Below are 15,150 nucleotides of genomic sequence, written 5' to 3' on the forward strand. Positions count from 1 at the left end.
GGTTAATTTGATGGCATTTGGAACATGAGGAAACTTAACCGGCCGGTGGAGCGAGGAGGACGAAGCTGATATCGATCTGCGTGCAGTTTCGATTCATCAGTGAGGGACGACGAGAGTAGGAAGATATCTACATGTTTGAGCCATTATGTTCAGGTTCTAGAGCAAGGTTTGTGTATTTTGTATTCATCCCCATTGTGTGTTTCCTTTACTGGGCGAGAGAGCGAACGAAAATAGCATGACACCCGGATTCTAATGCAAACCTCAATGCTAAACTTCAGGTATGGATTATTAAATTGCAGCTCTTGAATTCAGGCATGTAAACTGAAGAGATGTTTCAGTTTCAATCTAGGATCTGCAGCTTTTCCCAGGAGAATCACAAGGCAATGATGGCAATTCGGACTTTCGTATCTTTTTAGAAAGAAACTCTAACAGTTGAGTTGATGCTCTTATGGGTTAAGATCAATACTATACGGAACTAGGCATGGCAAAGAATTCATCTTCAGAAATAAACTTTTTTTTCGAGTGCTCAATCACCACAGCGAAAAACTTGTCAAACAACACATCACAAGATCACACAGCAGAAACCGATCCATATGTTTGTTGTCATGACTCATGACTCCTGAATACATCATACAACAGAGTTTACTCAACTCCAACAATTGTAAATTGTATACATCTGAAGAGAAATATTCCCTTGGTGATCAACTGATCTTTCCCAATACTCATGCTTTTCTGGCCCCTATTCTATCTATGTACAGTACCAAAAATTGATTGAATGAATGATAAAACAATGAGCCAGCAACCTTTGAAGAGGACTGACATGTTTGTCTGCCTAGTATACTTCATCTCCAATAGGATCAACATAAAGGCGAAGATGGTCACAACAAGAGTAAAGCTCCCCTGGATTGCTTACTTCTTGGCGCTCACTTTACCATTGGGAGCTCTCTTTCCATCAGCCGCACTCAAACTCAACTGTTTTCCGTTCTTGGTTGACGCCGATGGAGGTCCGTTTATCTTTTTTTGTAATGGTGCTGCCCTTTTCGCAGGATTCGTGCTTCTGAAGTAATTCAAACCCAGCATAGCTCAGGACAACAATGCACAAAATCTGATAATTACTAGAACAATTTCAAAAATAGCAATTGACATACCTGATGTCTGTGCTTTTTGCACCCTTGGGTTGGGCCTTCCTTGCAATTGAGGCACTCCCATTTGCAGAACCTGGAGCTTTTGGTGCACTTGTTGGACGCACCATATCTTGTTCTGACGAGCAACTGGTTGTGACCTCAAAGTCATCAGAATCCTCTGTTGCGACAGACCCAGCCCAACTCCATTGCGGCTCAGGACTGTTTCTTTGATAGAAGACTACATCTTGTGTAGCATCAGGTCCCAATTCTAGTAGGGAATTGCTGCTACCAAATTGGGAGTTGTTAACCCATTCTCCCAAGGCTGCTTCCTTCTGAGAACTAGTATCAAGCCATGAAGATGTATCATTCTCTACATCTGGCAATTCAAAGTTTCGTTTCTTCTGTCTGGGAGTGCCATTGCTTCTGGTCTTTTAAATTAAAATGCGCAAAATTAGATTGATCCAACCATGTAACAGAGTTTTGCTGTATCTTTTAAGGCATATGAATACAGTATATTTTACAAATGAAAACATATAGAGTTCTAAGAAACATCCCCAGTCAAATAAGGAATAATTATTTTTCTGTCTTCCATTTAATCTGTTATGAATTTCATCTTGGGAAAGGAAATACCTCTAGATTTCCAACTTCTTCCATTGGGTTCCTGAATGCAGGAGGTGCGCTGCCCATCCTCATTCTATATATATCTGGGCTTGATTGTGTGCTTCGTATGCTTTCAGTTTCACCATCTTTCTTAGCCAATGCTGCCTTGAGGCAAGCTATCTGCAATAAGAGATACATAAGCAAAATTTGCCCCAAGTTAAGAAAATGAAAAGGTGGAGCTGGTATAAGAACCTGTTCTTTGAGCTCTTTGACTTCTCCCCCTTCCTTGTTTGACTTAGCTGCTCCAAGCTCAACAGTAGCAACTCGCTCTGCAAACTTCAAAGTGCTTATTGACTCACCAATAGCATCTGGTTCTGGGGCTATGTGAACAAACATTAATGTTTTTGCTTGTCCTCCTAACCATGGAAAAATAGAAAAACTTACTCCACATGCTTCCAGTTTTAACAAGGTGAAAACAAGGATGTAGAGTTTTAGAGATACCAAGAGAATCCTGCAATAACTGAGTAAGTTTGCTATTTCTGTAAGGAACATGTGCATTTTTCTGAGCAAGGGATGCGATCACATCGCCTAGTGCTGCTAATGACTTGTTTATGTGTTGTGCCTCCTTCAGCCTATCACCTACAACCTCAGATTTATCAACTCTTTCACTACCAGCTAAATCCACAAGATGCATACAGCCTCTTAGAACTGTCCGGGATGTCAAATCTCTTCCCTGAACATGAACTGTTAGACAGCTGCAAAATACAATCCCCAGTCATCAGCCAGAAATAATTTGTTCAGAATTTTGTTTGGTATGAAAGATGCCATTGATTTGTTTGAAAAAGGGTAGCATTGCAGAATCATACCTATGGGAGCGGCTACTACGGTCATTCATGGCTGTTGAGCATACTGCACGGTTCTTTTGGCCAAGATTCATTAAATCAATCACATCGGATGTTGAAGTGACTGGTACTATGTTTGCATCAGGAACTGCTATACCTTTCTGCGAACTATTTTTAATGTCCACTGTTTCTTGAGGTTAAGGAGAATAAATATGTCACAGAAGAGCAATATTCATTTGTGTATCACAAAAATTTAAGAATTTATGATAACTAATGATAAATCAATATCTAATTTAGTAAGAAATAGGAAAGGATATTTCTTGTTTCCACCATTCTGAAGGAGATCTCTCACTTGTTCATTGTAGATCTCAATCATCTGCACAGAAATTTCATAACAAAATGTATCTTTCCTCTGTGCTTGAATGTTGAATAGGTCATTTAATGCTCTATAGTTGACACCAAGTCCTTCTTCCGTCAATACTTTAGGACCACTCTGCAAAATTAGCAGAATGATATTCTGATATTCCAAGACTATTGAATGTGAAAAACATTGGACAAGTTAGGCACCATTGTAAAGGTCTTCCCTGACCCGGTTTGTCCATATGCAAATATACAAACATTGTATCCATCGAGCACAGAACGGATTAAAGGTTGCATGTCCGCAAAGACCTGTTCTGCACTAATCAAAAGATTGTCCATCATTTAATTGACAACAGCCATATTCTAGTTGAAAGAAATAGTGCAGTATCACAGATTGTATGTACAACCTTGCGTGGCTAATGGTCCAAAAACCCTATTGAAAGTAAAAGATTTCCGGGCATCTTTTCCATGTTTTGATGGAGTCATGACAGTGATAGTTCTATCTTCAAGTCCAGCGACACTGCTTGAGGAACTTACCTTTCCAGGTAAGAAAGGTCGTACTCGACAATATACTCTAATATTCCCTGGCAAAGAAGAAACAAGATGTATTAGCATGTTGTGTTGCCCCATGAAAGATGCATGTACATTGTACAATCCTCCATTACTTATATCATAAGGAACAAAAAAGGGTACCTCTAAGATCTTGTATTTGGTTGTATAGCTTACGGTTTTCCTCAAGAACTTTATGATACCCAGAAGCCGCATGAGAAAGAGTGTGCACATGCTTCCCTGATACAGAAAAGAAAGAATATGTGATGCCCTGAAAGATCTCGAGAGAATTGTGGAAAATATTATGGATATTTGGAACTCAGAATTCAGTTTACCAAGCTTATCAAGGTCTTCAGAGTACTGCAGTTTGATGTGCTCCATCCCAGACTTCATAGTTGCAAGATTACTTTTCAAGTCCTGCAGAAAATGTCAACAAACATTCAAATGTAGTATGGATGCAGAGTTAAATTCAAAAGAGAACATCTACTATTATAAATACCTTGATATGTTTCTGTTGCTGATCAAAATATTTATCTGTTTGCTTTGCCTGTATATGCTCGACCACATTTTCACCATTCACTAGTACAGCAGTGCTGACTTCTTCCTTCATACTCACAGAAGTATGGTCTTCTTCATCCATCTTCACAAGGTGAACAATTTATAACAGTGAGTTAGATACTTTTGTAAGAAAATGTTAGATATGTCTAATTGGTAATGGACTAATGGTTATTCACTGGAGCACATTGAGAACTAACAGTGACAAAAAGTACATACATTCCCTGTACTGCATGTACAAGTTGACTCCATTTCTGGTGGTGTATCTGCTCTGGATAACAACTTATCATCATTAGGATCCAAAGCATGTTTCACCTGTAAAGAACTCTCAGTTAGTGGATCTACGCATGTAGTTAGTACAGCCAAAATGAAAAGGTCACTAAAACAATGCAGAATTTGCAAGACTGATGAATTGAAATACCGATTCATTCTGGTTTGCAGTACGACGCTCAAATTCGTGAATAACTCTGCTCAACAGTGATTCTACAAGCTGCAAATCACCAGAGTCAAAAAAAAATATTTATTTCATCAATCACATCGCTCAAAAGAGTCAACTAAGCAATAGGCTTACCGACGGTATTTCTTCTGGCTTTTTATCTGAGAGCATTGTTTGGACAAGCATTCTGATGGAGTCTGGAGTAGTCTACAATCAAGAAGGTAAAGATTACTACGAAGTAAAGAAATTTACCTACAAAGAAAGAAGATCTATAGACAGAGGCATACTCTTTCCACATGCTCTAGTGAAAAATCAAGACCTAAGCTTTGCTCTAGTGATACGCCATCTCTGAGTAACTCTGCTGAGTAGCTTCTCACCATCGTCTTCACAAAAGGCTCAGAGTTCTTGCGGATGAAGTGCTTTCCAGACATTGAAGGCTTTAGAATGCCACCATATTTTAATGGAGCTGATCTTCCTACTTGCTTACTTTCACTGAATGACCTCAGAGAAAGAACACAGTCTACAACTCGAACTCCTTTTCCACCCTGTAGATGAAAACATTAAGTTCACTCAATCTATAGAAGCTAAATTACTGATTTTTTTTTATAGAAGCAGCATCCTGCATCCCTTTTAAAATGTCATGTGCTACAATATAACATCAGTAAATTGTGCCAAAAGCTTTAGTGTTGAACTGTTAAGAAGGAAAAGGAATGTCACTAGAAGTCTACGACTAAATGATAATGGCAGTGTCACCTTTTCTAGATCGGATGCCTCAAATGTTGGGAGACCCAAATCTTGTAGGCCCATGAGGAAATTCCTCACATTCTCGAAGTACTGATATGCACAGAGAGCTGCACCATCTGCAGAGTCCGAGGGGGCCTCCACAACCTAAAGGCATCATACTCGGAATGTAAAATTAGCTAACATAAACAAGACTATATTGAATACCTGAAGGAGAGAAGTTTAACCTTGGGCACGCTACCAGGTTGAACCTTATTGAGTGCATTGCAAAGAACAATGCCATTCCTCAGGCCAAGCCGGAATTCCTCCTCGGAGGGCTCTTCTGCAAGGTCCTTTCCACACACCACCCCAACTACCCTTCGCAACCAGTTGGCTGCTTCATATCTTCTTATTGCTGCATTTCTCAAACAAATTGAAGCACCGGTTCATATAACCCCAGTATGTTAAAAACTACAATAGAATATCTGTACTATTCGAATGTCGACATAAAAATGTACTGTGAAATAGGATGATTTCAATTCTAGAAACCAGTCCAAATCAAACCCATCGGTTGCTCATCAAGAGATTGAAGTAGTAACCTACAAAATACACTAAAATCCCAGTGTTGATTGCTTCCAAACACCTAAGGAATTATTGCAGCTAGCTTTTTTTTTACCGAACATTGCAGCTAAATTTAGACACTGAATGCCTAAGGTACCGTGGTTAATAAAAGTGTCATTGATAACTATAAAAGGATACTCTTATATAAAATTTAGCTGGATTCCTGAGGGTTTATGGGATGCTACAACTTTTCTTTCACCAGGCTGGTGCAGAACGTCAGCCAAAATTTTATTAAGATGTAGAGAGCTGCAAAGTAAGCTTAATCAGGGATTTTAAGTGCCAAAGTCTGATAAAATCATAACCTAGTCCATCTTTATTGATTTACTCTTATAATTGTACCAAGTAGGGGATAATAAGAAATTTGCAAATGAAGGGGCTAAAGATGAAACACACAGTTCAACTAGCATCGATGAGACTAGAGAAAACATCAACAACATTTAGCACACGGCATTCTGACTATTTCTTTGATTACCTTTTCTTTTTGTTTCTTACCAAATTAAAAACAATTTCTCCTAAATTGCTACAGCAGTAAGTAGTAGAAGCAAAACGAAAGTACTAGTATTTGTTTGTTCACCACAGAGTTAACAGATGGAACCAACCTATATATCTGGGAATCTTGAATTATGTCAGAATGGCACAGCATACACATTCTAACCTCTGAATCAAACAGCACTAATCTATGCAATGCAAAGAAAAAGCACTACTGAATCGCAGAAAATTTAATCCACCGAGGACACATCCCATCGATCGATTCGAAACATCATCAGCTCATGCATTTCACAATAGCTGAAGCCACAATCCACCAAAAAAACAAAGAAAATTAACTGATATCAAATCAATTGCTAGCTAAAAAGTTTTTATGTGGTGCTTAACGCTAATCAACAATAAAGGGGAGTTGGGGATTCGTCGCATCACCTTATTTCTCATTTTGATTTACTTTTATCTTAACTTTTCATTACTATTAAACTTATGGCTGTGTTTCTTATGACAGAAGCCGGAGATGTAACCCATTTCCATTATCTAAAAAAAATCAAGAACAACAACTCACCGGCCTCCTCAGCCTTGCGCCATTCCATGTCGATGCTCCTCCCAACCCCAACCACCTCCCCAACCCCACCTCCACCACCATCCCCGTTCCCCCGCAGCCCGTCCTCCACGACGGCCGCCGTGGCCACCACCGCCTCCTCCCCCTCCGGCGACCCCATGAAACCCGGATCACCCCCAAATCCGGCGACCCGACCACCGCTGCTCCGCCCGGAAAGATCCCGCAACACGGGGATGGGAGGATGAGCCGCGGATTGGAGGAGAGATCGGTGGTGGTGGTGGTGGAGGGGGGGGAGCTCTTCTTGGAGCTCTTGCTCCTCCTCCTTCTCCAAATGGCGGGGTTGATAGTTTTTTGAGGCGGGTGGTGACGAGAGGAGTGGAAATAGGAGGATTTTGAAGGGGTGGATTGCATATATTGGTAGGAGAGATTTAGTGAGACTAAAAATGGTGGGTTTTATATGAGAGGGCTATTTTTGGGAGCATTTGGAATTTAATTCTTGGATGGGTTGTCAATGTGCTGTTTCCAGTTTCCACATGTTTTTCCCATGTTTGGAATGGTAGAAATTAATTTGTGATCTTGAAGATTTTAATCTGATTACGTCGTCGATTTCTTTAGCGCAGAGTTCATGGTATGGGTTTTACAATATAATTTTTTTTCATGGAGATGTCAGGTTTCAATTCTATAAATCAACAAAGTGACCTTTAATGTGTTTCTTTGATTAAAAATGTGAATTATACCTGTAAATTAGACTTGCGGTAGAGATATGAATTAGACGAGGGTTGTTTGTTTAAGGGAAACATATATACGTATCTTTGTATTGATAGGATAAATAATGTGGTATTAAGAGCACGCATAAAAGGTCAAAACCAGATACGCGATAATGATCCTGCAAGAAAATCAAAATATGGGGTTGGCCTAAGCTACTACTCCAAAACGTCAGTTAATCTCAAACCGGATGGAGTAGCTAGCATGGAATTGGCAATTTGCCAGCTGTAAGCTATTTCTGGGTTGTCAAGGATCATTGGCTGGTGCCAAGTCTAACAGTTCAGCAAGACTAAATTTCTTGTTTGGATTGTTGCAGTTGCAGGAGAAAAAATGTGACACTTTTACTTGCAGTCTGGTTCAGTAAATACTGTGGTCAAAATAAAGACTTGCATAGTTGCATTGGTAATTCGATATACTACATTTATAGCCTAGCTAACAAAGTAATTAGACAGGTGTATTTCACTGTATTTAAGCATAGTACATAAGGGACTAATGGTAACCCAAAACATGTTTGTTTGTAGTAGTTCACACTTCAAGTTCAAGAAATATGTGAGAGAATAGTTACTGGCATTTTATTTAGAGTACTAATGAGCCGCCTTCGAACTTAATGTTCTCTTGACTCTTTGTTCAGTCTTAAGTGCAAATTAACCATCATCGAGAGATGAGGACTCGAACATACTGTTATGATGCATACTATCAAGTTGTTGTAGGAGAATCTTTACTTTCATCCTAATTATTTAACCAGGAGTGACTTGTCTGACTACAAATCATACCAAATTCATGAATTTTTATGTGCGTTAATATCATTATTCTGTGAAACGAGTTTTTGAGGTGCGTCATTGTAAATATGAAATCTGTTGAATTATATGCGAGTTTTTCAGGTGTTCTTCTCATTCTTCCTCTAATCTTGTCATCATCTTTAAAAAAAATCAGCCGGCTTATGTTTAATTATCATTGTCCAAGACAAACAAATTATTATAAAAAATGAACAAAGAAAATCATGGCTGCCACGAACAGCGTGCCATTCAAATCTGTAAGAAATTGCAGGCCATGTCAACTCCTGAAGAATATACGCAATACAAGTTCATTGTAACACAACTTTTTTTAGAAAATGGAAATTCAGTGTAACAACTAACAAGTGACACTTGTTCTTCACACTATTATTATACATTGGAAAAATTACAAATTTTGCATAGCATGAAAACACGCTACTTAATCACACCATGAAAACAGTACATGTACTACATGTTCTATTCATCATCAGTACAGTACAGTAAACTAGTAACAAAACACCACATCAGAGATACCATTCTTGTCCTGCTTCCAGGACACATCAACCATCAGTTTCCCGCCATTTTCCCATTCAAATGCATCCTCAAAGCCATCCACCAAACACCTCTGTGGCCTCACACTTGAGAACACCAAAAGCCTCCCTGCCCCCTCTACCTTCATATTCACCTCACTCCCATTTCCATCTCTGCACTCCACATCAACAATGGTGCCACCACAGTTGAGCATGTTGGCAAGCCCGATCTGCGCAAACCTCGCACCGACATCGCCGATTGTTGTGATCGGAATGCGAAGAGCTCAAATGAGGATGGCTGGAGGGTGAACTGGATGGGCTGTGATTGTGGTGTCATCAGGAGCAGTTCTTCAGATTGGCACATGTGAGGTGAGTGAGTCTGCTCTGCTCTCAAATGTGTCTTGCCCCAAAATCATCTCGTGGTTTTTTTCTCAAACAGTAGGAACAGGTAAGCGATGCGCCCAGCGACTGCTCATGGCCGCCGTCCTTCCCAGGCGGACGCCCACTCCGACGGTCGGCGTCCAACTCCAAGCGCGGTGGCCCCGGCGGCTTCCTGGGCGGAGGTTGTCCGGGCCCCTCGCGTGGGCCCACCGGTGCTGTCGCAGCAGGACATTGATGCGGGCTGGCAGGTGGTGAAGAGGAAGAGTAATGGCGGTCAGCCCTCCGGCCGCTCAACCACCGCCTTTACTCTGCCTGAGCGAGCGCGCCCTATCCCTCGGTGGCTCCAGGGTAGGTGTTTCTGCTGTCTTGGGTTGGGGCATCTTAAAGCAGATTGCAAGGGTGCTCCACGATGCTATCGGTGCTGGTTCTCGGGATATCTGGAGAGAGACTGCAAGTTCGACCGTGGCCCCTCTTCTCGTCCCAGGCGTGAGGCTGCGGCGGTTGTCGCGGCCGCTGTGCCGCCGGCTCCTGCTCCGACCCGGGAGATCAGGGCAAGGGAGGGGGTAGGGCAGGCGGAGGGGAAGGAGAAGGAGAAGGAGAAGGGGAAGGGCAAAGTTTCTGCGCCCTCTTCTGCCCAGCCGCCTCGGTGCGCGATTTCGTCCTCGCTCGACTCGCGGATGGAGAATCTCGGGGCGGGGGATCCGTTCCTGCGGCCGGCGGCTGGCCATGGTGTCCTCTCCTGGACTCCGGGGATGGCGGAGGTGGAGCGCCGTTTGCTGGGCCGGGCGCTGGTGGCTAGCGTTCTGTCCGGCCGCAAGGAGGTCTCGCCGGCCAGGCTGGTGGAGGAGCTGGGCCGCGCGTGCGGTATCCTGCACAGCAATGTGCGGGTCGAGGTGACGAGGCCGTCGGACTTCCTCATCTACTTCGCGCGGGGGGAAGACTGCACAACAGTTCTCAACCAATCCGGACGACTCACCGTCGCCGGCGCCAAGATCTCCTTCCGTCGGTGGCATCGCTCGGTCCATGCCCGCAGTTCGAAGATGGCTCATGTCGTGAGGCTAGCCATCGAAGGGCTCCCTGCACACGCGGTTGAAGTGGACGCGATCAAGCAGTTTCTCAACAAGATCGACTGTCAATTCATTGAGTGGTTCGAACCGGTTGATGCTTGCATGACTGAGGTGCTGGCCTGGTCCAGTAATTCGTCTTTGATCCCCAAGGAGTTCGCGCTGGAGATTCCGGAGCCCATGATGGAGTGGTGGGGGGAGCCAGAGGTGGATGATGCGAACATGTTCGAGGCGCTGGTGGCTGAGGCTCCCCCAGCGCCGCCATCGGAGAAGAGGTGCCTCACTTTCGACCTCCTGCTGCATCTCCTCGAGGTGGTTGATCCGATGCAGGCGACGGAGGGAGAATCTTCGGATGATGTCTTTGGGCCTCCTCGCCGTCGCACTCATCGCACCTACCTTGGCCGAATCGACGGTACTGGCCCGGGGCCGATTCTTGGAGGGGGCCATCGCTTTGCTGGTCCGGGCACTTGGGCTGCTGGGGGCATGCAGTTACAGCGTCAGCTGCAGCGTGGTCCATGTGCTCCCTGCAACCCGCGGTTGTTGCTGGCGGTGGAGGAGTCCCCGCGGGATGTCTTGGAGTCGCCCGCTAGGAGGGGCGCGGCGGTGGGGAAGGAGTCCCTACTGCCGTCGTCACCGGTGGCGGTGGTGTCCCAATGTGAAGATTCGGCGCCGGAAACTCAGTCGACACTAGCGGTCGTGGGAGCTTTCACAAGACCAGTGTTCTGGTCGCCGCAGCCAGTGTTTGTGCCAGCGGCAAAGGACTCGCCTCCGGAGTCAGCGGCGGCGACGGAACCCCCTCAGCCGTTGCTGCCGGCGACAGTGGGGTCCCAACATGAGTCGTCGCCGGTACTCCTGCCTACGTCGCCGGTGGTGGCGGCCTCTGCGTCGGGCTCCTCGCCAGTGCAGTCTGTGGAGGTGGGCCCCAACCTGTTGACTCGTGATGGCGTCATTCTACGGCAGACTTTGTTGGGTCCACCTTCACCAGGAGCATTTACGCGTCCCAGCTCAGCACCGGCCTCCCTGACGCTGCCCCCACCGGTCAGCGACCTTCCGGCGCCAAGAGAGCTAACCTTCGAGGATCTTGGGGATGATCTCGCCCCAGAGGGTTCATTAATGGCGGCGCAATCTCCCAACTTGTGCACGTTGGACCCGGAGAAGGAGGTGGAGTCGGAGGCGGGAATTTTTGAACCCCCACCGGCTCTGCGCGCGCAACTCAGCGGGCCGGTCCAATGCGGAAGCCCGCTTATCGTCTACGAGCGCCGAAGGGAGTCGTTGGCCTGTCATGCTCTAGTCAGTGGAACCCCATCCCCACTAGCAACATTACTGGCCCGGTCCGCTGAGACTTCGGCGGCATCCCCGGTGTCCTGGCCCACTGCGGGTCCACCCGGCGTGACTTCTTCCACCGCGGCGTCGGTCGCGTCCCCTGATTCGCAGCCGCATACACCCCTATTCTCTCAGGCGGCGGCTGCTGCGGCCGCGGCGTTGGCAGATTTCGCTGCACCATTGACAATGGCGCTCCTGGGTAGGCGTCCACGGCCGTCGAGGGTGAGGCAGCGCCAGCAGGTGGTGCCCTACTCTCCTAGGAGGAGCAATCGTCTGGCGGCCAAAAACGGAGGCAAGCACATCCATTCTTCTACCAAGGCGCAGAGGGTGGTGATGAAAAAGCTCGGCTTCATCGAGGATGAGAACAAGGCGGATGAAGGGGACGTCCTTCGATATGTGGAGCTGTTCAAGACCCCGTTGGCGCCTTGCAACATCCAGGCACTAACGGCGCTCTGTAACCTGGATTTCCAGGCTGGTGGGCTCGAGGGTTGCTGAGGCGACCTTGCAGGAGTAGTGGGTCGTGTTGTATCTGTAGCCCTCTCGGTTTTAAATGTCTTCTTGTAGTGTCTTGTGTTGGAATGTAAGTGTAGCGCCCGTTCCGTCGTGGCGCCTAGCGGGAAAATTATCTCTTAAAAACCCTAATTGTGAAATTTGTTTCCTTGCTTGTTGTCTAGTGTCCGTGCCATCTCAAGATCTCAATCCCCGATCTATCATCGAGTTCAACTCCGAATCCAATTCCTTCCAAATCGAATCCCTCCGCAAAAGTCTAGTTTGCCTCCCCCGGGTTCGATGGGCCGAATTCCGCTCGGCCCATCTCTTCCCCGGCCCCCTCTCTCCCGGGCGTCTCTCTCTCTCTCTCTCTCTCTCTTTCTCTCTCTCGCACTCTCCCATCTCCCCCTCCCCTCCCCCGGCGCGCTCTCCCTCCGCTCCGCCGCGCACGCTGCGTGCGCGAGCGCGCAAGCCGCGCAGAGCGCCTCCTTCCCCCTCCGCTCCGCCCGCGCGCCCCGTGCGCGAGCGCGAGAGCCGCCCGCGCCGAGTCGAGCCGCGCCTCTCCATCCGCCGCGCCCTCCCGTTGCAAGCCGCGCGCGCGTGCCGAGTGGCCGACCGTCTGGTTGCCGCCGCCGTCACCCTCTGCCGCGCCAGCCCGCGCCTGTCGCCTGTGTAGTCGTGCCGCTCCAAACCGCCCCGCCGTCATCGCCGTCGTCATCGCCTCAGCCCCGCCACTCCCGCGCTAGCCTCCAAGGGACGGAGGCAGAGCCTCCCTCCTCCCTCAGCCGCGCGCCCCCGCTCCCTGCTCCTTTTCCCGAAGAGGCAAGGGGACAAGCCCCCTTTCTCTCCCTCCTTTTCCCCTTTTCCTCCTCGCCGGCGTCATCCGCCTCTGTCGCCGTTTTGGCCGCAAGCACCGAGCGCCAGCTAGCGCCTTGACCGCCCGAAGTCGGTTTCCAAACCGACGTTGCCGCCCTTAAAGCCCCGGGCGCCCTCCCTCTCTTCTCCTCTCGTTGCCCCTCTCGCCGCCGCGCCATTGCCGTCGCTCCCGTGCTCTGTCTCGCCTCCGCCGTCCATCGCCGAGCACCGGGAGAGCCGGTGCGTTCGTGGACGCGGAAGGGGACTTCGGCCGCGCCCTCTTCTTCCTCTTCCTCGGCCCGAGGCCGGAGAGATTACTCCCGCGCCGCCGGCCTCTCGTCACAGCGCCCCTCCTCTTCTCGGTGATGTCTCTCTCCGTTCTTCCTCCTCGCTCCATCTCCTCCCCCTAGCTTTCGGTAGTAGCTTGAGTAGACTCCCCGTAGTTAGCCGGCGCCGCCCCGACCGTTGCCGTCGCTCGCCGTGTGCTCGCCGCCGTCGCCGCCCGAGCTCCGTAGCACCCGCTCGTCGCCGGCCTCGCTCGGCGTAGTTCCACCCAATCCGACGCTAGCGTCGAGTTCCCGAAGCCGCGTAGATGCTCTCACCGCCGGGAATCGGTCTCTCGTGACCTCGTCGCCGTTTCCCTCTTCTCCCGCCGCTGGTCGCCGCCGCCGCAATCCGCCGCCGTCGAGCAACCTCCGGCGAATCCGAGCCGTTGGCTCGTCTCCCCTTGTCACGTGCAACCGCCCGGTGTGCACGCTTTTGCCCGTATCACCGTGGTTCGCTCCGCCGCTCGCTGCCGCCGCCCGCCGTCCATTCGCGGCCGGGTCGTCGTCTACCTCCCGCCAGCCCACGTGGCCGCCACGTAGGCGCCACGTCGGCGCCAGCTCAGCCTAGACCGGGTCGGGCCGACCCCGGTCGGTCCCTCCGCGTGCGCGCGATCCACCGCGAGCCGTGAGGCTGCGCGTGGGCCCGCCGCACCTGCGTCCACCGCGGACCCCACGCATGCACCGCGTCCCGTCCCCGCCCGCGCGCGTGCGTCGCGTGCTCCCTCCGCACGGTGAGCCGAGCCGCTGACAAGCGGGTCCCACCCGGGACCGCGCGTGGTGAGCCCGGTCCACCGGACTCTCTCTCCTCCCTCCCGCGCGCGCGCGCTTGGGCCGTCTTGGGCCGGCCGGCCCATTAAGCTCGGCCGAGCCGCCCCAAATCCCTTGGGCCGCACCCTAGCCGCCCGAGGAAAGTCTAAATTTCCTCCCTCCTTTCTTTTATTTTTCTTTTCCAAAAAGGATTTAATTAAATCCTTTTCCTTTAGGCCAAAAATTCAATAATCTTAGAAATTCAATATCTTCCCAACCGTAAATCCGTTTGACTCCGTTCAACTTCCAAAATTTCCCAAATCTCGAGATCTATCTAGTGGCACGCTTAGAGGTCTTTAATAGGGCTTTATTTTCGCCGATTGTTGAGTTGTCCCGTTTCGCGTGTAGTTTCGGAGCCCGAAGACCCGCAGTGCGAGGATTTCGAGGATCAAGCTCCAGATCTCGAGCAAGGCAAGCCACCCTTGAACATCTTGAGCCTATATTTGAAATTTAATTATATTGCTTGCGAAATATTATGCATTGATAGGATCACACTTAATCTGTTGTCCCGTCTGCAAGGCAGATTGGCAGACCTACCTAATTTGTTGTATTTGATCCTTCCTTTGTTAATTGTTATACCATGTCCCCTTGTAACCACCCAGTTGCACCTCGATATTCGTGCACTCTGTGCGAGTATCGACGGTCGCCTTCAAACTTAAAATCTGAGTAACAACTTGGGTAAAACTGGAGTTTTACAAAAGACTTGGAAAACCCGACACCTGGGTCGGCGCTTGCGAACTAAATGAATTTCCAAAACCGCGGACCGGGGAACGTACCGGGTGTACGGTTTCCCGCTCTCGCACTTAAGGACCGATTCCTTGGAATTTCATCCAAACATAAGACAAGTACGACCACATGGGTGGAATGGGACACCCCTGGCTGAGTAACTAGCTTATCAGGGGAGCCTTGATGCCGAGAGACATGTGGATTCGCCGGGGTGGTGTCGGGGAGGACCCCTGGGCTTCCTGGCACAGTATGGTCTGGG

General features: G+C 48.4%; 1 protein-coding gene across 1 annotated transcript; it reads right to left on the reverse strand.

Annotated features, from left to right (window-relative positions):
• Positions 1-745: 745 nt before the first annotated feature.
• LOC4351096 (kinesin-like protein KIN-14P) lies at positions 746-7,233 on the reverse strand. Its single transcript, NM_001423244.1, has 19 exons — positions 6,856-7,233; positions 5,435-5,601; positions 5,220-5,354; positions 4,754-5,011; positions 4,602-4,673; positions 4,452-4,520; positions 4,250-4,345; positions 3,975-4,115; positions 3,811-3,892; positions 3,620-3,715; positions 3,334-3,510; positions 3,134-3,240; positions 2,884-3,059; positions 2,591-2,752; positions 2,226-2,479; positions 1,977-2,140; positions 1,755-1,904; positions 1,149-1,552; positions 746-1,057 (listed from the first exon to the last, which is right to left on the reverse strand). Exons 1-19 carry the CDS (start codon positions 7,010-7,012, stop codon positions 910-912), a joined length of 3,015 nt encoding a protein of 1,004 aa, NP_001410173.1. The 5' UTR covers positions 7,013-7,233; the 3' UTR covers positions 746-909.
• Positions 7,234-15,150: the final 7,917 nt, after the last annotated feature.

Source organism: Oryza sativa, chromosome 11 (assembly GCF_034140825.1).
Source record: "Oryza sativa Japonica Group chromosome 11, ASM3414082v1".
NCBI classification, from domain to species: domain Eukaryota; kingdom Viridiplantae; phylum Streptophyta; class Magnoliopsida; order Poales; family Poaceae; genus Oryza; species Oryza sativa.